The 18,291-nt window shown below is 55.3% G+C and overlaps 3 protein-coding genes across 11 annotated transcripts; 2 read left to right on the top strand and 1 right to left on the bottom strand.

The window, feature by feature from the left end:
* Positions 1-1,249: 1,249 nt before the first annotated feature.
* VKORC1 (vitamin K epoxide reductase complex subunit 1) lies at positions 1,250-3,424 on the top strand. Of its 2 annotated transcripts, XM_015076913.3 has the most exons (3): positions 1,322-1,576; positions 2,350-2,459; positions 2,961-3,424. In XM_015076913.3, the coding sequence occupies exons 1-3, from the start codon at positions 1,404-1,406 to the stop codon at positions 3,167-3,169; spliced, it is 492 nt and encodes a 163-aa protein (XP_014932399.1). In that variant the 5' UTR covers positions 1,322-1,403; the 3' UTR covers positions 3,170-3,424. The 2 variants fall into 2 exon arrangements, with proteins under 2 accessions (XP_026907366.1, XP_014932399.1); XM_027051565.2 differs by lacking the exon at positions 2,350-2,459 and having other exon boundaries at positions 1,250-1,576.
* A 144-nt stretch (positions 3,425-3,568) lies between these two features.
* On the top strand, positions 3,569-10,665 carry PRSS53 (serine protease 53). 8 transcript variants are annotated; one of them, XM_015076880.3, is made up of 11 exons: positions 3,569-5,349; positions 6,273-6,293; positions 6,399-6,561; positions 6,888-7,153; positions 7,291-7,445; positions 7,603-7,822; positions 8,803-8,953; positions 9,040-9,284; positions 9,367-9,512; positions 9,761-9,977; positions 10,265-10,665. In XM_015076880.3, the coding sequence occupies exons 1-11, from the start codon at positions 5,292-5,294 to the stop codon at positions 10,282-10,284; spliced, it is 1,662 nt and encodes a 553-aa protein (XP_014932366.3). In that variant the 5' UTR covers positions 3,569-5,291; the 3' UTR covers positions 10,285-10,665. The 8 variants fall into 8 exon arrangements, with proteins under 8 accessions (XP_014932366.3, XP_053069553.1, XP_053069552.1 ...); XM_053213578.1 differs by having other exon boundaries at positions 3,569-4,836; positions 9,761-10,665; XM_053213577.1 differs by having other exon boundaries at positions 9,761-10,665.
* ZNF646 (zinc finger protein 646) lies at positions 10,575-17,818 on the bottom strand. The gene is made up of 2 exons (XM_027051632.2): positions 12,478-17,818; positions 10,575-11,177 (listed from the first exon to the last, which is right to left on the bottom strand). The coding sequence occupies exons 1-2, from the start codon at positions 17,816-17,818 to the stop codon at positions 11,056-11,058; spliced, it is 5,463 nt and encodes a 1,820-aa protein (XP_026907433.1). The 3' UTR covers positions 10,575-11,055.
* Positions 17,819-18,291: the final 473 nt, after the last annotated feature.

Below are 18,291 nucleotides of genomic sequence, written 5' to 3'. Positions count from 1 at the left end.
GCAGATTAATAACCTTAATTCCATCTGCAACCTTAATTCCTGTTTGCCATGGAATCTGACATATCCACCGGTCCCAGGGATTTGAACATGGGCATCTTTGGGAGCTGTTATTCTACCACCATGCTGCCTGGAAGAAGAAGAGTGCCTCTGAGAAGGAACTGCCACAGAGAGAGGAGAGCCATCAGGAAAGTGAAATATCACAGAATCCAGAGAAAGTTTCTGGGAAGGAGTGCTTAACAGTGACTAATACTGTTGAGAGGTCAAGAATGATAAGAACTCAAAAATATCTATTGGAGGGGCACCTGGCTCAGAAGGAAGAGCATGTGACTCTTGATCTCGCAGTGCGAGTTCGAGCCCCCAACTTTGGGTGCAGAGATTACTAGAAAATATATCCATATATAGATATATACAGATATATCCATTGGATTTAACATCCTGGTGACATCAGCCATCAGTTGTCAAGGGAGTGTTTGGGAGCAGGAGCTAGTTTATGTTGTGCTGGGCTGCAAGGAAGAAGTGAGGAAGTACACACTGGAAGTGTAAAATCTTCCCAAAAACTTGATTGTGAAGGGAGATTTGTCACTGTTTCTAAAATGGGGAAAGAGAACCGAGTTTCAATGCAGATGAAAAGTTAGAAGAGGTATAGGAGAAATGGGTCATCAATAGATGCCATTATTGCGATGGAAACAGCACAGCTAGCCTACTGAACAAAGGCTTGTAAAATAGGGACAAGTCTTGGGTTGATCCAGACTCAGGTTTTGCCACAATAAAACAGAGGTTAGGATAATGTCAAGGGTGTGGCGGTGGTGATGGCGCTGGGAATTTGAGGAAGAGAGAGACTGGTCGGCAGGAGCGGCTGATGAGGCAGGAGGGAATGGTTGAGCAAGCACTGAGGATTGTAGATTATAGTGCTAATAGTATCTGAAATAATAATTTCAGGGAAAATGCTGGTTCTTGATCGGACCGCAGTATTCGCTGGATTCCCTGATCCGCTGGTCTCTAGGTCCTGGACGTTCCAGTGCTTCGAACAGAGTCTGGCATAGCCTAAGCGCTATACTGTTAGCCACATTAATATAATTTTTTTTTTTTAACTCGGAGACTCCATTTCCCTTGAGGCGCTGCGGCCGCTCGGACTACTACTCCCATCATGCCTGACAGGCCTTGTGCTCTGTAATTACCTCTAATCCCTAATCTAGTTTTTCAGTCCCAGCATTCCTCCCTGTTTTCCTACCTTGCCAGCACGCCCATCAAGTACTAGGAACAACCAGTGGATCAGGGAGTGCGAGACCAGTCAGGCCAATCGCCCAGTCAGAGGGGCGGGAGAGGGCGTGGCCACATCCTGCCCCGCCCCTGCTCCGTGGCTTGTTCCCTCCGGGCTGGCGCCTCGGGAGGTACCGTAAATCATGGGCGCTACCTGGAAGAACCCTGGATGGGTGCGGCTCGCGCTCTGCCTCGCGGGCTTAGTGCTCTCGCTCTACGCACTGCACGTGAAGGCGGCGCGCGCCCGGGACCAGGATTACCGCGCGCTCTGCGACGTGGGCACCGCCATCAGCTGTTCGCGCGTCTTTTCCTCCAGGTGCGAGCGGGAGTGGGAGGCTTGAGGGACTGGGCTGCTTGTCCTAGTGGCCACGTTGCCAAAAGATTCTGGAGCCTGGGATCGGGATCCTGGGAGCGGACGCATGGGGGCGGGGCTGCTCGAGGGGGCGTTGCCTGGCGAAACTTTGTGTCTGACTTAGGAGTGTGGGGCCTGGGGCTGGGGCTACAGATAGTGCCGGGCGCTGGGGTTATTATAGGGAGTAGCACGTAGATCCTAATGCCAACGAATAACGGTAACCGGGCAGGAGGGGTAATGGGATAGTGTATAGGGACTGATGATGGTCTTGAGGTCTTGGGGATGGCCGTAACAGGATAAGGTGGTTAGGTCTGGCTATGCTTGAGGGCCTGGCTATGCTCGAGGAGGGGAGTGTGTAGCCAGGGAGCTGGAGATTTAGAGGTCCAGGGCAGTGAGATTCTGCAGTGGATTCCCAGTCTCTGGTAGCACTATAAAGCCAAGTCAACCCTTCTACCTACCTTGCCATCTTAAGAATTACTGAAGGTCTAGGATGAAAAGAGGGGTGTATGGTGGAGCCATGGCCATGCCTGACCTGGCCTGGGGATAGGATAGGATAGGATAGGGGCAGTGACGTGGAATCCTGAGCTAGCCAAGAGGCCTTCGAACCTTGGACTCAGGAGGGCATTGGGCAGGGTGGGGTGGGGGGAGGGAAAGTACAGCCTGGGTGGCTTTTTGGAAATCACCCCTCCAGGACGCACTGGGTTGGCACTCCTAACCTGAGCCCTCCCCTCCATCAGGTGGGGCCGGGGGTTCGGACTGGTGGAACATGTGCTTGGCCCGGACAGCATCCTCAATCAATCCAATAGCATATTCGGTTGCATCTTCTACACATTACAGCTGTTGTTAGGTGAGTGGCCCCGCCCATTCCCTGCAGGCCCCACCTCCTCTTCCTAACCGGCCCCTTCCCCCTTGGCCAGTCCATCCCCATTCCTTATAATCATGGTGACCCAGACACTTGACAGCAAGCTACTCATCACTGAACACCCTGTGGGCAGGAACTAACAAGTGTTTCACTTGGTTTACTTACTATCAGAGCCAAAAGCGCCCTTAAAGACTTCCTAGGACCCCAGTTTTATGGAAAAGACTCAGAAGTTACTCTCCGGGAGGAATCCAAGGGCTGCTTCTCTTTCATTTCATGTAGAGCTCAGCAGGAAAATTCACTATTTGGGTTCCATGGATCAATGAACAGATAGGAGAACCAAGGCCTTGGTGAGGCTCATCAGAGCCTCTCAGTTTGGAGATTCTTCCCCAGCAGCCCCTGATATCTGGGTGGTACCATGAAGTCAAGGCAGTATTCTAGAGGTGGCCAGTCCCTGAAGCCCATGCCTGAGCCTTGTCTGCCTTGCAGGTTGCCTCCGGGCCCGCTGGGCATCTATCCTGCTGGTGCTGAGTTCCCTGGTGTCTCTTGCTGGTTCTGTCTACCTGGCCTGGATCCTATTCTTCGTACTCTATGATTTGTGCATCGTTTGCATCACCACCTATGCCATCAATGTGGGCCTGGTGGTACTCAGCTTCCGGAAGGTCCAGGAACCCCAGGGCAAGGTCAAGGGGCACTGAGCCTTCACCCAAGCCAGGCTGACCTCATGCTCTGCTTTGGCATGTGAGCCTTGCCCAAGGGGGCCCTGTCTCTGTCCTTATAAAAGTCTGCAACCTGACCCCACCATACTCCCACACAGGACAATGGACCAAATGTGCCACACTCTTTCCTCAACCCTAGTGCCTCTGTCTCTCTCCCCAAGGACTGGTTTCCAAAGCTCCTGCCATTGCCCAAGGAGAGAAGGTTCTGAGCAATAAAATTTCTTAAATAAATTAGCTAAGTCTGAGCCATCTGTCTATGAGGAACCCTAGTGTTGAGCCTCCCCCAGTCTTGCCTCCTCTGGAGTGGAAGGATGAGTCAGAGGGAGAGTGGAGGGCCTGCCTGAGAAGGGTGGTTAGTCCCTTCTCCAGCGTGTGGAGTCAGCAAGACCTGGGGCGCCATCGGCCCCTACCCCCAGGAAGCAAGCTGGTGGCTTATCCTTGCTGCCCAACGAGAGCCAAACTTTCTTTCCTGGGAAAGCCAAGCACACACTTGCAAGGGCAAAGTTCTGTCCATGCTTGCTGGGAAGTTCTTCTATGGTCTGACCTTAACCTCGCCAGCTGCCTTATCTACCACCCCAAGCCAGTCCTGGCAGCTCTGGAGGACCAGGGACATGTTTCAAATATTTTTTATTTTTCATGATATATACTAAGCATTTACATGCCAAGCACTGCTTAAGAATATGACGTGTTAACTCATAATCTTTATATATCCAGCTGTATGAGGTAGGTACTCTTATCCCTATCTTGATGAGGAAACTGAGGTAGAGAGCGTAAGTAGTTTGCCTAAGATCACACAGCTAGTGCTGGGGAGGGGGTTAGGGAGTCCTCAGGATTTGACTCCACCAGGGCCATCTGGCTCCAGTGTCTATGCTCTTTTTTTTTTTTAATTAAAAAGAAAAAAAATTTTTAATGTGTATTTATTTTTGAAGGAGAAGGAGACAGAGAATGAGCTGGGGAGGGGCAGAGAGAGAGGGAGACACAGAATCTGAAGCAGGCTCCAGGCTCTGAGCTGTCAGCACAGAGCCCAACGTGGGGCTTGAACTCACAAACTGAGATCATGACCTGAGTCGAAGTTGGACGCTTAACCAACTGATCCACCCAGGCACCCCTCTTTTTTTTTAATGTTTTTAAATGTTTTATGTATTTTTGAGAGAGAGAGAGAGAGAGACAGAGTGCAAGTGGGGTGGGGGGTGATGAGCAGAGAAAGAGGCAGACACAGAATCCGAAGCAGGCACCAAGCTCTGATCTGTCAGTACAGAGCCCAGCATGGGGCTTGAACCCACAAACTGTGAGATCATGACCTGAGCCAAAGTCGGATGCCTAACCGACTGAGCCACCCAGGTGCCCCACCAGTGTCTATGCTCTTAACACAGCTTCCTCTGTGTTGGGGTCAGGTTTCCTGAACAGTTGGGGCTGGCCTGAGTTAGAAGTCAGAAAGAGAAAAAGAATGCACACTGAGTGTTCTTCCCTCCTGATTGAGTCTTCCACCACCTGTAAGAAACATAGGCACCACTGTAACCCTGTTTCCTGGGGAGGCAGCAGAGATGTGTTGAGATTTTCCAGTCTCATTGCCAGGAAGTAGCAGAGAGCCCCAGCCCTCAATACTCAGCCCTGCACACACTGCCACTGAAGCAAGATGGGAGAAGGTATGTGAAACCCACCTGCACGTGGGTCTGGGGGAGAGGTGGGGAAGCTAAAATAGAGGGACTAGGAGGGTCTGCCCACAGTGCCCTTCCCAGTTCCCAGAGGACAACTTCCGTGCTGGGAGCAAGTTTGCTCTATGTTGGACTCTAAGGTTTTTACATTCAACAATTCTGAGTTTTTCAGACAAGGCACGTAGGGGCTAATTGTCCAAGGTCACTCACATAGTACATGGGGAAACTGGGATTTGAACCAAGGCAGTCTGGCCATGGCTGAGGCGCAGAGAGGGGTGGTGAATGGCCCAGGGTAACACAGTCACAACCCCAGAGCTAGGAGCTGCTGGCTCCCTTCTGGCACTTGACTCCTAGCCAACTGGGGGGCGGAGCAGAGGTGGAGCTAGGGAGACCCAGGTGGCCTCTCTGAAAACCAGACTACAGGCGGCAGAGTGGCCTGGAGCAGCATGAAGCAGAGCTGGGGACCAGAGCTGCTCATCCTGGGAGCAGTGGTTCTCATGGAGGGTGAGCCACCCATGTTTGGGTAGGGGAGTGGTATGGTAGGTGTTCAGGGGCCACCCTCTGCCCCAGCAGCCTTGCAGCCTGGTGTGTATGTGAGGGGGCATGCCTAGGGGAGCGATGGTCTGCCTGTGGCGATGTAACCATGTCTGGCTGTGTATCAGAGGAGGTGTACGTGGCCACCTTTGTCAAAATGGGTGTGATTTTCTTGGGCTAGATTACAATCTATGTCTGCAGTCATGCCTGTGTGTGTACCCTGTGCCCGTCTGCCTATCTACTTCCAGAATGACCTTAGGCAAGTTCTGGGGGCCCTTTGGCCTCAGTCTCCCCGTCTCTACATATATCCCATCTTTCCTGGCCCAGATGTTTCTGTGCCTGTGATGGGGAAGAGGCAGGGTAGGGGATCCTTTGGTAAAGTCTCTGGTGGTTTGTGGAAAGGTGGGGGAGTCTGAGTTGTCAGAACAAGGGTGGAGACTCTCAATCTCTTGGAGCCCTCCCCCACTCAGACATGACATCGGCCTCTAATCCTTCCTCTTAGGCCTTCACGACTGAGGGCACAATTAAGCTAATGCTCTCCACATATACAGGCCGCCTCCCTGACTCAGTGGCGGGGGCTGGAGTTAGGGGATCTGAAGCCTGGAGGAAGTTTGGACTAGTCCCAAGATGAACCCTGGCCCTGCTTCTCAGACTCAGGAGTGCTGAGCACAGCTGAGGGAGGAGAATTAATTACTGAGTGTACGCTCTGAATAGGTTCCAATAAAAGCTGTTTCTTGGCCTCATATATTTTCATTCTGGGAGGGGCTGGTAAGGTAGCCACACAGTCACAGGCAAGGACCCAGGGCCCATCCCCCCAAACCTATCCCTTCCACCAAGGCTGGGCCATGCAGGTAAGGCTCCCCTAAGTCTCATCTGTGTCTCTCTCTTCCCAGGTCTTCAAGCAGCTCAACACGGTAAGCTTTGGGGATATGCGGCCAGGCCTTCCTTAGGTCTGGCTTGGGCCTGTGATGAGGGAAGGACAGAGACCTTCTGTCATTCTGATCCACCCCTCTCCACAGTATGTGGGCAGCGTGGCCCTGGCCCCCCCGAGCCTCAGGAGGGCATCACAGCACCTGGTGAGTGGCCCTGGCAATCAAGTGTGAGGAGGCGGGGGGTCCACATCTGCAGCGGATCCCTAGTGGCAGATACCTGGGTCCTCACTGCTGCCCACTGCTTTGAAAAGTGAGTCATGGCTGGGGTCAGAGTTTCCGACTTTTGGGGGTGGGGTGGGTGATATGTCCTCCAAACTCTGTAAAACTGACTCCTGCCCCTAGAATCACAATGTATCATTTACTGAAAGTGTGCCATGTGCCAGGTACACATTATCAAGTTAAGTTAAGCCTTGGTAGAAGATTTACAAATGAGAAAGCTGAGGTTGGGAGAGGGAAGGACCTTGCTTAAAGCTCTGGGCTGATTTTTGTCCATCTTCCACCTACCTGGTAGTGTCCCGGTTGGTGTCACTGTCCCCCTTTGCATTCAATGCCTTGGCCTCATCCCTCCCCTTCCAGGGCAGCAGTGACAGAACTGAACTCCTGGTCAGTTGTCCTGGGTTCTCTGCAACGTGAGGGGCTGAGCCCAGGGGCCGAGGAGGTGGGGGTGACTGCCCTGCAGCTGCCGAGGGCCTATAACCACTACAGCCAAGGCTCAGACCTGGCCCTGCTCCGACTCGCCCACCCCATGGCCCGCACACCCCTCTGCTTGCCTCAGTCTACCCATCGCTTTCCTTTTGGGACCTCCTGCTGGGCTACTGGCTGGGATCAGGACACCAATGATGGTAAGTGCTGTCCCAGACTGAATCCCAGAGAGGCACTATGCTTGCCCAAGGTCACGCAGCCTCAGCTGCCAACCATCCCTGTGCTCAGTCAGATTTGTAGCTCCCCACCCCCCCGCCAACTCCCTTTCTTTTGCCAGCTCCCAGGACTCTACGGAATCTGCGCCTGCGTCTAATCAGCCGCCCCACGTGTAACTGTCTCTACAACCGGCTGCACCAGCGGTTGCTGGCCAGCCCAGCTCGGCCTGGGATGCTGTGTGGGGGCGCCCAGCCTGGGGTGCAGGGGCCCTGTCAGGTCTGATGGGGAAGATGAGAAGGGAGCAGAAGGGGAGGAGGCCTAGCCCTGAGCTGGGTGCTTGATCCACAGGGAGGGTGGACCTGCTGCTGTTAAAGGGTGTCTGTCCATGGCTGGGGCTGAAGTGTCTATACTTGACTCCTTTTCCCGGCTCCAGGGAGATTCTGGAGGCCCCGTGCTGTGCCGTGAGCCTGATGGACATTGGGTTCAGGCTGGGATCATCAGCTTTGCATCAAGCTGTGCCCAAGAAGACACTCCTGTGCTGCTGACCAACATGGCTGCTCACAGCTCCTGGCTGCAGGCTCGAGCTCAGGGGGCAGCCTTCCTGTCCCAGAACCCAGAGACCCCAGAGATCAGTGATGAGGACAGCTGTGTAGGTATGAGCAGGGGATGTTAGGAGTGGGACGTGTTCTGGGCAGCAGACAGAAGCACAGTGAAGCAAGTTTCAGCTCAGAACAGAGAATTGGTACAGGGCAGTCACACATTGCTGGGGGCTAACTAGGGGGGCATTTAAGGCCCCTTTCAGCCTCTAAGATGGGAACCATTCCATTTAAGGGCTGAAGGGGCACAGATACTTCAGAACTTCGTGCATTTAAAAAAAATTTTTTAATGTTTATTTATTTTTGAGTGAGACACAAGAGTGTGAGTGGGAGAGAGTCAGAGAGAGAGGGAGACACAGAATCCGAAACAGGCTCCAGGCTCCAAGCTATCAACACAGAGCCTGATGCGGGGCTTGAACTCACGAACGGTGAGATCATACCTGAGCTGAAGTCAGATGCTTAACCAACCGAACCACCCCGGCACCCCTAGAACTTTGTGTATTTAGAGTTTAGGTATGAAGAGGGATCTCTGAGATCTGATTGAAGGTTGTGGGGGTAAGCTGCAAGTTTCCAAGCAGGGACCCAGTGAGAATGGATAGGGCAGGCTCCCGCTCAGGATTCTGGCATTAAGTAACTAACATGTAAATTGCATGCAAAATTATTCCTGGAACGAAGTTGTATCTTGATGGTTAAGAGAAGTACTAGTGAGCCAGGAATTCTGGGGCCAGTCCAAGCCCGGAGGGGCACAGACAGAGAATAATAAGCAGGGCCACTCCCATGAGGCTAGACCATCAGGGTTTAAAAGCTTAGGCCCTCCCTGGTTTTTGAGACTTAAGTCGGCTACCTGCCTGTGGTTACTGAGCTAGAAAGTCACTTAACCTTTTTGGAACTTTGGTTACTTTGGTAATGAGGGTAACAAAATCCAACTTAAGAGGATATTGTGAGGATTTGATAGTACGTGGGAAGCGCTTAGCACAGGGTCAGGCATGCGGTGAGCACTTAGCAAGAAGGCAGATGATGTAATCTGTCTGTTCCAGCCTGTGGATCCTTGAGAAGCGGAGGTCCCCAGGCAGGAGCCCCCTCCCCATGGCCCTGGGATGCCAGGCTGAAGCACCAGGGGAAGCTGGCCTGTGGTGGAGCCCTGGTGTCAGAGGAGGTAGTGCTGACTGCTGCCCACTGCTTCATTGGGTGAGCCATGTCTCTCTTGCCTTCATGCTCATGCCTTCGCTGGCAGGCCTGCCACTCGATGCTGTCAATGATGCCTCTCTGCACAGGCGCCAGACCCCAGAGGAATGGAGCATAGGGCTGGGGACCGGACCAGAGGAACGGGGCCTGAAGCAGCTCATCCTACATGGGGCTTATACCCACCCAGAGGGGGGCTATGATGTGGCACTCCTGCTGCTGGCCCAACCTGTGACACTGGGCCCCAGCCTTCGGCCCCTCTGCCTGCCATATGCCGACCACCACCTGCCTGATGGGGAACATGGCTGGGTCCTGGGGCTGCCCCGCCAAGAAGCAGGTATGTAGGACAGGCCCATCAGCAGCTGTCCATCCATCCTAGAGGCTGTTGGGGCAGCTGGGTCTTTTCCCTTGCCCTATAGGTGCCAGCTCCCCTCAGACAGTGCCTGTGACCCTCTTGGGACCCAGGGCCTGCAGCCGGCTGCATACAGCTCTTGGGAGCGACAGTATCCCCATTCTGCCAGGAATGGTGTGTACCAGTGTTGTGGGTGAGCCGCCCCACTGTGAGGTGAGCCCCCCCACTGTGAGGTGAGCCCCAGTCCTCCAAACCTTACTCCACAGACCCCTGGCATCTTTATCCTGTAACTCACAGACCTGCCAGGCTTGGCCTCCATACCCGCCTCGCACTTGAAATTGGGCCTTTCTGCCAACTGGCTCCCAAAGAGCCAGAGCCTCATCCCAGCCCCAAGCCCCTTCTGCCCCCACAGCTGCCTAGGGAAAAGAGGAAGTCACCCAGTGTCACCTGACTCCTGACAGGGCCTGTCCGGGGCACCACTGGTGCACGAGGTGAGGGGCACATGGTTCCTGGCTGGGCTACACAGCTTTGGAGATGCCTGCCAAGGCCCTGCAAGGCCTGCAGTCTTCGCGGCACTTCCCACCTATGAGAACTGGGTCAGCAGTTTGGACTGGCAGGTCTATTTTGCTGAGGAGCCAGAGCCCGAGGCAGAGACTGGAAGCTGCTTGGCTAATATGAGTACGTGGCCCTGGGGCCTCCCTGCTAACACTTCCCTCTCCAGACCCATTCTCTCTCAATCCAGGGAAAGATCTGTTCTGACCCAACCTCTTGCTGCCCTGGGTGGGGTAGTGGACATAATTCTGGTTCCTCATCATTGTGACTTGGAGCAGGCCTCAACTTCTTCAAACCTCAGTTTTCTCATCTGTCATAGGGGTTAAAGTAGCACCTTCTTCCTCTTCCTTCCAGGGAGGGAAGAAAAGTTTTGAGGATGAGGCCAACCCCACCCTCCTTCCTCTTCCTGACAGGCAAACCAGCTGGCTGTTGACAGGTGGCTCTGGGATGCTGCAGACGCAGTGAGACAATTCCTGCATCACTGCCCCTGTACCTCCCCCATTCCCTCCACCCACGCATGATTCCAGGCACTGGGGCAGGCCCAGCAGCCCCGTGGGCTCTGGGAAGGAGCACGCCTGGACCAGCAACTGCCCTTACTCCCCACCCTGCAGGCCAGGGAGATGTCGCCTGTGGATGCTTCCCTACACCCAGCTCCGCCGTCCGATGCAGGCGTCCCCAGCCTTCCCTAGTCTTCCTCCCCTCAGATATGATCACACCAGCCGCTTACTTTGAAATTTTCTTTTTTGGGGGGGGGAGCAATTTTCCTTTTTTTAAAACTTAAATAAATTGTTACAAAATAGACTTTAGAAAATAAGTTACAAATTGTAGCAAAAGGCTCCCCTTCCATAGGCAACATTCCCACCCGTGGCTCTCTGAATCCACCTCTCCCTCTTGTTGGAATCTGGCTGGTGACAGCGGCCCCACATTGTGGCAGAGCCTGGCACCGGGTTTCTTGCAGGGCTGGTCATAGGGAAGAGCATAATGACAAAGGCTGGGGAAAGGAGAGCCTTCAAGGACAGGGATATGAGGAACACCTTACCCCTTCCATGGGCAAGAGGCCAGATCTGGGTCCTCTTCACAGCAGGAGGGGGAAATAAGAGATGGGGATGCCTAACTACTCCTGAGCAAAACATGGAGATCAAGCCTTTCCCTACAACCCGCCCACCCCACCCCGCCCGTATTCTGATCTTTGGAGACTTGAAGTTCAGAGGGAGAAGCTGAGGTCTGCAGGCCACTGGGGTGAAGGATCCAGAAGTGGGGTTGTGGGGGTAGGTGGAGGGGGCAATGACAGGTCCCGTCTGCCCGCTGCTGGTGCCTTTGGGGCTCCTGGGGAGAAAGAGAGGAGGTCACTGACTGAGGCCGGCAAACCCCACACAGCTTGCACCCCCTCCCTAGCCTGCAGGCCATTCTGCTGCTACCCCCAACCCCAGAGGCCTGCATGTAAACTAATGATTTTTCCAGGCCTAACTGGTTCCTCACTCATTCCCTTGAGGTCACAAGAAATCTTTTATCCTGAAAGCCATCTTGTCAGCTCTCTCACGATACTCTTACCCACCATCCCCTCCTTCCCTGATCATTTCTGGTCAAGGGCCCGCCATCTTGGGGATACCCACCCTTGGTTGCCACTAAATGGAATAGATCCTGGGAGAAGGCCTACAGATCTCTAGAGGAGGCAGAGGACATGAGCCCAGGGCTCAAGAATAGACTGAGGAAACAGGCTGCCCCACTCCCACACAGCCTCATCCTTCAGTCGGGCTGGGTGGAGTGACTTTCCATGGAAATTCCCCCTGATAGAGGATGGGAGATAGGGGCTAATGACTGTTATTGCCTCAGCTGGGCCTGGCTTCAAAGAAACAATTATCTGTGACTCAATCCTCCAGTTAAAGGTGTGCTGGAGGGAATGGGGGTATGCAGGTGGAAAAAGTGGTTTGGTTGGCTCCTAAAAAGAAGATGCACAGCAGAGAGAAGAAAGGGTAAAGGGTTCAATATAGGGAAGAGACATGAGGCAGTATCAGTACCTAAGGACCAAAGGTCTAGTTTCCAAGAAGAGAGGAGGGGGACCAGAGACGAAATTCAGAGAAAGAGGGACAGGGAGCTGGGGGCCAACCAGTGACCAGTTTCCCTGACCAGGTCAGCACAAAACACAAAGCAGTCCAATCTGGGGGTGCCTCCCAACCCCATTCTTCACCCTCTTGCTCCCTGCCTACTTAGGGAAAGAGCACCACCTAGGCCATTTTTGTCTGGAAATCATTCCTTTACTGGCTGGATCAGGAGTTTCCAGACATAGTAGACACATGGCTGCCTCCCCTCCCCAAACAAAAAGCCCATTCTTCTTTGGTTCCTGCACGGCAGCTGCCTCTGCCCCTGCCCACAACCACCCCCTCCCCCCAGCCCACTGTCCAACCCACCATGCTGTTTACCTGACTCAGGAGTTCTGATCTCTGCCCTCACCAGGCAGCATCCTCAGACCAGTTTCCTCCATATCCAATTCCCCGCCCTCCACTCCTGCACAACCTCTTGGAAGCCATGTGATCCTCTCCTCTCACTCCTTGTCCCCCCACCCCCACTCTGCCCACCTACTCTGGAGCCCTTCCGTCCTCTGCCCAAGCCATTCATGTCCCCGTACCAGAGCTGGCCACTGTCCATTCCTCCTGGTGCTGCTGCTGGTGCTGCTGGAAGCTGATTCGGCGGCGGAAGTGGCGGGGACAATGAGGGCAGGTGAAGGGCCCCTCCCGGGGTGCATGGACTCGTCCATGACCCTCCAGCCGGGCAGCTGTCCGGAAGGCCTTGCCACAGATGCTACAGCGGTGGCGCTTGGGGTCTGTGTGGGTCCTGCCATGGTTCTTAAGGGACAGCAGGTTGGGTAAAAGTTTGGGGCAGAGGGAACAGGGATAGAGTCCAGTGGTGTGGGCCTTCTGATGGTTCAGCAGGCTACCGGCATGGCGGTAGGAACGCCCACACTGGGCACAACGGAAGGGCCGTTCCTCGTCTTCAGCCACTGTGGACTTTACACCTTGCCCCCCATTAGCACTCCCAGTATTCTCTCCTGGGGTCCTGGGGGGTTCTGATGGGGCCTTTTGGATTTCCCCTTGGCCAGGGAGATCCACCTCATCCTTCACAGCCCCACCTTCAGGACCTCTGGCCTCCTCTCTCAGGGGTGGCATCTGACTGAGGCCGCTGGCATGTGTGTGTAGGTGGCTGGCTAGTTCATGATGGGACTGAAAGGCCATACTACACTCAGGGCAGGCAAAGGTCTGGGCATCTATGTGGTTGTGGCTGTGGGTCTTAGTGACCACAGGATTCAAGAACTCCTTGGAGCAGAGCAGGCAATAGTGGCGGTCTGTCTTGGAAGTGCTATGGCAGTTCAAAGGGTCTTCCGAGTGGCAGTATGTCTTGCCACAGTGGCTGCAGGAAAAGGTGTGACTGTCTTGACGGAGCTCAGGTCGGCTGTCTCCATCGTCCCAGCTATCCACTGGACTCAGACTAGGTCCATTGGACTGGCTGTTGCCAAGGTGGCAAGGACTCTTGGGGATGCTGTTCCCTGACTCATCTTCTGGCTTGGTCAGTATATGACCCTGAGGAACCCAATCTCCATGATCCACTGGTCCCCCATCTCCTTGCCTCCCTTCTGCATTCCCCATGTCCCAGGATACCAGTTCTGTGGCTTCTGAACCTGTTGCCCTGATGGGGCTCAGACTCTGCCCCCCCAGCCTCCTGGCTCCATCCTCCAGCTGGAGAACTGAGTCAGTACCACCTGATGTGTCCTCTAGTCCCTGGTCATTTGCCAGGTTCCCCTCACTGCCCTCTGTGCCAGTTGGACCTCTCAGACCACTTTTGGTATCCTCCTCATGCTCTCGCAAGTGCTGCTCCAAAGATCCCCGGCCAGGGAAGCCTCGGCCACAGAGGGCACAGCGCACAGCTGCTCGCCGAGATAGCCCTGCTCGCCGCCGCCGGCTCTCTGAGTGCAGCCTCTGGTGGTCCTTTAGGGCCATGCTGTTGGAGTAGGTCTTGGGGCAGGTGGGACAGCTGTACTGGCCCGTGTCGTGGCTGCGCCGGTGGTTTAGGAGGCTGCCAGCATGGCGGTAGGTCCGTCCACACTGCCCACACCGGAAGGGCCGATCTTCCCGAATCAGCTTCCGAGTGCCCCCGCTCCCACCCCGCTCAATATGCACCCGCTGGTGGCTGGCCAGCTGTTTCCGCAGGCGGAAGGCCTTCCCACATTCGCTGCAGCGGAAACGCCGGGGATCTGCATGGATGCGCCGGTGGTTTTTGAGAGACATGAGGTTTGAGAAGCCTTTGGAGCAGGCCTGGCAGCCAAAGTGTCCAGTCTGGTGGCTCTGCCGGTGATTGATGAGGCTGCCAGCATGCTTGTACGACCGGCCGCACACCTCACAGCTGAAGGGCCGCTCAGAGCTGGCCTCAGTCTGGCAGCTCTTCTCTGCGGTCTCCAACCTTGGCTCCACCTCCTCCCCCTTCACAGCGGCCTCCTCCCACTCCTCCTCTTTCACCCTTGCCACCTCCTCCAAGGGTTCCACTTTAAGTCCCTCCTGAAACTTTCCCACATCTGCCTGCCCCAGCCCTTCTTCTGCCATGTTCTGGGGCTCGCTGCTGCCTCCTGCCTCTGGCACGGGCCCCACTTGGGGCTCAGAGCCTTTGCAGCGGGGGTGGTTTCGCAGATGATTACGGTAGGCAGCCAGGTTGGGGTAGCAGCGGGAGCAGACAGGGCAGATGAAGTCTCCAGTCTGATGGATCTTGCGGTGGTTCACCAGGCTGCCCCCATGGCGGTAGGTCTTGCCACACTGGTTGCAGCGGAAGGGGCGGGGCTGGGCCTCCAGCGAACTTTCCCCACCTTGCATGCAAAGGTTGTCTACAACCATGGCACCTACTCCCTCTCCAGACTTTGTGTCCCCACCCTCCCCAGAGAGGCAGGCCACTGCGTCCTCAAAGACATGGTCATGGTCTGCAACCCTTCCCATAGCATCACCTGACTCTAAGTGGCTGGGAGACTTGTCTATGGTGTTCCCAGAACTCTGACTTTGGTGGTGACGCTCCAAGCTCCCTAGGTCATCATAGGTCTGACCACAGCAGCCACAGATGTGCCCATAGCCAGCTCCATCCAGTGCCTCCACCTCCCGCTGCAGCTGATTCAACAGCTCTGCTTCTGAGAGCTGCAGTGGAGGGCTACGAGTGGAGGCTGCCCCTGATGCTCCTTCCTCTTCCCCCTCCTCCTCTGAACCCTCAGTCATGCCAGAGGAGTCATGAGCTTGGCGCCGGTGAAGCCTGTAACCAGCCCGTCCTGGGAAGATCATGCCACAAAGGCAGCAGAGGAAAGGCTGTGCAGGGGCTGCCTCCCCGGGCCCATGGTTCTGGAAGTGGCTGCGCAGGGCAGGCAGTGAGTCAAACTCCTTTGGGCAGAGAGAGCACTGATAGATGCCTGGGGGGTGGCAGGGCCTATGGCTCAGCAGGCCAGTGACATGAGGGAAAGAATGCCCACAGTCAGAACACGTGTGGGAGACCTCAGCCGGCCAGCTAGTGACAGCTTCAGGAGAGTGGCAAGAGGAGCTGGGCTGGTCAGTGGCTAGTTTCTGGCCTTCACCCACCCCGAGATCATCACAGAAGTGAGTCCCATTGTTTTCCTCATCATCTGGGATGTCCAAGTTGTCAAGGAAACAAGCCTCCTTCTTTTCCAGTCCTTCCTCAGTACCTCTGCTCTCTTTATCACCCTGGAAACAGGCCTCATCCCTCTCAAGCCCACATCTATCCCTTTCAGTGTCAGCCTGCAAACAGCCCCCATCACTTTCCAAGTTGCCTTGGGCTACATTAGGACTTCCCCCTGAAGGGTCTTGCGGACAGTCCAGGCCCTCACTGTTTTCCACCAACTCCTGGGCCCAGCTCCCGCCGGATGGGATTTTGGCTTCTCCCCCACTGCCAGCACTGCTAGCTCGCCTCCGGTGCTGCTTGCTCCACCGCCCACTGTGGCGTCGCAAATGGTTCTTCATGGCAGCCATAGTGTGGAAGTGCTTGGCACAGGCCCCACAACTGAAGTCCCCCGTCTGGTGGGTCTGCCTGTGGTTGATAAGGCTGCCTGAGTGACGATAGCTCTTTCCACAATCTTGGCATGCGAAAGCCCGAGGAGGGGACACCCTAGTCTCTGTCTTGCTGTCTTCCCTTTCCCCATGGGTCCGGCCATGATGTTCAAGGCTCTCAGCGTCTTCAAAGAGCATCCCACACATGCTACATATCTGTGGTGCTGTCCTATCAGCTGCTGGGGGGACATCAGTGGTATCCTCTTTGTGTTTGCACCCATGCCCCTGATCAGTGGGTGGGGCTGCCTCTGCTTCCATGGGGTCAGGCGGGAGGTCTACATTGAGGTGGCTGGGGGGACCCTCAGCCCCTGGGCCTGCACTGCGGCGAGCAGCTTTGCAATGTACCCGCACATGGTTCCGCAGGGCCATAAGGTTAGGATACTTGCGGGGACAGAGTGAGCACTGGTACTCTCCTGTCCGATGGCTGTGGCGGTGGTTCACCAGGCTCCCCCGGTGGCGGTAAGCCCGACCACACTCATCACACTTATAGGGGCGGTGGTCCAGGGTGGTGGTGGGGACCTCTTCATCTTTGTGGGTGGTATCAGCCAGAGGCAGGGGAGCTGGTGGCACTGATGGCTGCCCGTCCTCCCCAGCTCCTTGCCGGGGTCTGTGATGAGCCCGCACATGGTTTTTGAGGGCAGCTGCATTGAACAGCTGCTTGGAACAGATGGAGCAGGGGTAGACACCAGTCTGGTGGCTCTTGCGATGGTTGATGAGGCTCCCAGCATGGCGGTAAGTACGGCCACAGTCTCCACAACGGAAAGGCCGATACTCCTCTAGGCCACTGTCCTCTAGCTCCCCAGAGGTGCTGAGCTCCCCAGAGCAGTTCAGCGTCTGTGTACTAGGGAGCTGATCCTGGCTGCTCTCATCTGTGTGCCCGTTGGTTGTGGGCATCTCTTTCTCTTCCCATAGCCGCTCTTGCCTTTCACCCTCATGGGACTGCTGGTGTTCCAGCAGCTCTCGGGGGATCCTAAAGGCACGGGGACAGTGGGGACACTGGTAAGGCTGATACTGGGCATGGAGTCGGGAGTGGTTCTTCAGAGCCATGAGGTTAGAGAACTCTTTGAAGCAGATGGCACAAGGGTAGGTGCCCAAGGTGTGGCTCTGGCGGTGGTTCGTGAGGCTCCCAGCATGCTTGTATGTCTTGCCACATTGACTGCACTTGTACCGCCGTTCTTCCTCAGCAGGAGGGGACTGAGTTGGCTCCTGGCCCCCTGTGAAATTCACTACCGATTCAGCCAAATACTGTTCCAAATTGCTAAGGAGGGTGCTGGCTGGGGTGGGGAGCGGGGTGGCTCTGGTAGAATTGGTAGTGGGCCCCCAGCGCTCTGCACCCTCCTCTGAATCTGGCTGGCTTTCCCAGCCTTCTCTTTGTCGGGTGGGTGGATCTTCCCAAGTGTTCAAAGCTGCCCTGGGGTCAGGCCCAGACTCACAGCCAAAGGTCTCTTCCTCATGTTTTTTCTGGCTTGTCCAGCTTTCCCCAGGGCTGAGCCTGTGGTCCCTGGAGTCAGAGGATGCTGTCTCCCCTTGAAGATGTGGAATGACTTCCTTGGAGCGGGGAGGCCGGTGCCTACGGCGGCCCTCCGGAGCATGAGTCCTCATGTGGCTCTTGAGGGCCACAGGATTGGTAAAGTCCTTGCCACAGGTGGTACAGGGGAAAAGTCCAGTCTCGTGGGTCCGGCGGTGGTTGACCAAGCTCCCTGGGTGACGGTAGCCCCGCCCACACTGCTGACAGCGGTAGGGCCGAGGGATGCTGTCTGCCTCCTCACTGTCCTGCTTGGAAGATGGATGGAGCAGCTCGCGGTGCCGGGACAGTTCCGGAAGACTAGGAAAGTGGCGCTGACAGTCAGAGCAGCTGAGTGAGGTGGGCACGTCCTCCATGGGGCAGTGTGGCAGAAACCTGGAGGTTCAGGAAGAGCAGGCAGGTGGCAGCAGCATCTTCCTCTGGTGGAGGGGCCAAGGCCTAGGAAGAGGGGGTGGTGGTCAGAAGGAAGACCTGAATTAACTTTGCCTCTTGGCTCTATAAGCAGCAAGATCATCAGAGGTCACAGAAATGTTCCCCAAGCAGTAATGCCCAGGGACTTGCTTTCTCTTGGATTTAAGGCCTCCTGCACATAAGCTCCCCAAATATGAGAGCTCCCCTAGGCCTAACTCATCCTAGAGGTATAGATAAGAAAACTAAAGTCTAGAGGGATGCAACCTACCACAGACCTACCAACCTACCTCTGTTCATCAGACCAAATCCACAAAATCTAACCTTCTCCTCTCTATAATTCTGGAGCAACCAACCAACCTACCTCCTGTGACATATTCAAAGGAAACCTGAAACTTTTCTAGGACCTTCAATGTGAGAA

The sequence above is a fragment of the Acinonyx jubatus genome, chromosome E3 (assembly GCF_027475565.1).
Source record: "Acinonyx jubatus isolate Ajub_Pintada_27869175 chromosome E3, VMU_Ajub_asm_v1.0, whole genome shotgun sequence".
NCBI classification, from domain to species: Eukaryota; Metazoa; Chordata; class Mammalia; order Carnivora; family Felidae; genus Acinonyx; species Acinonyx jubatus.
Note: the sequence above shows the minus strand (reverse complement) of the source record. Positions and strands in the feature narration are given on the sequence as shown.

What these genes read in the sequence shown, in the direction of transcription:
- VKORC1 (XM_015076913.3), top strand. Translation starts at nt 1,404, where the DNA reads ATGGGCGCTACCTGGAAGAACCCTGGATGGGTGCGGCTCGCGCTCTGC. An exon ending in TCGCGCGTCTTTTCCTCCAG is followed by an intron (nt 1,577 to 2,349) that starts GTGCGAGCGGGA and finishes CCCCTCCATCAG; the next exon opens with GTGGGGCCGGGGGTTCGGAC. An exon ending in CACATTACAGCTGTTGTTAG is followed by an intron (nt 2,460 to 2,960) that starts GTGAGTGGCCCC and finishes TCTGCCTTGCAG; the next exon opens with GTTGCCTCCGGGCCCGCTGG.
- PRSS53 (XM_053213574.1), top strand. Translation starts at nt 5,292, where the DNA reads ATGAAGCAGAGCTGGGGACCAGAGCTGCTCATCCTGGGAGCAGTGGTT. An exon ending in GCTGCCCACTGCTTTGAAAA is followed by an intron (nt 6,562 to 6,887) that starts GTGAGTCATGGC and finishes CTCCCCTTCCAG; the next exon opens with GGCAGCAGTGACAGAACTGA. An exon ending in TGATGAGGACAGCTGTGTAG is followed by an intron (nt 7,823 to 8,802) that starts GTATGAGCAGGG and finishes TGTCTGTTCCAG; the next exon opens with CCTGTGGATCCTTGAGAAGC.
- ZNF646 (XM_027051632.2), bottom strand. Translation starts at nt 17,818, where the DNA reads ATGGAGGACGTGCCCACCTCACTCAGCTGCTCTGACTGTCAGCGCCAC. An exon ending in ATGGACAGTGGCCAGCTCTG is followed by an intron (nt 11,178 to 12,477) that starts GTACGGGGACAT and finishes CTTTCTCCCCAG; the next exon opens with GAGCCCCAAAGGCACCAGCA.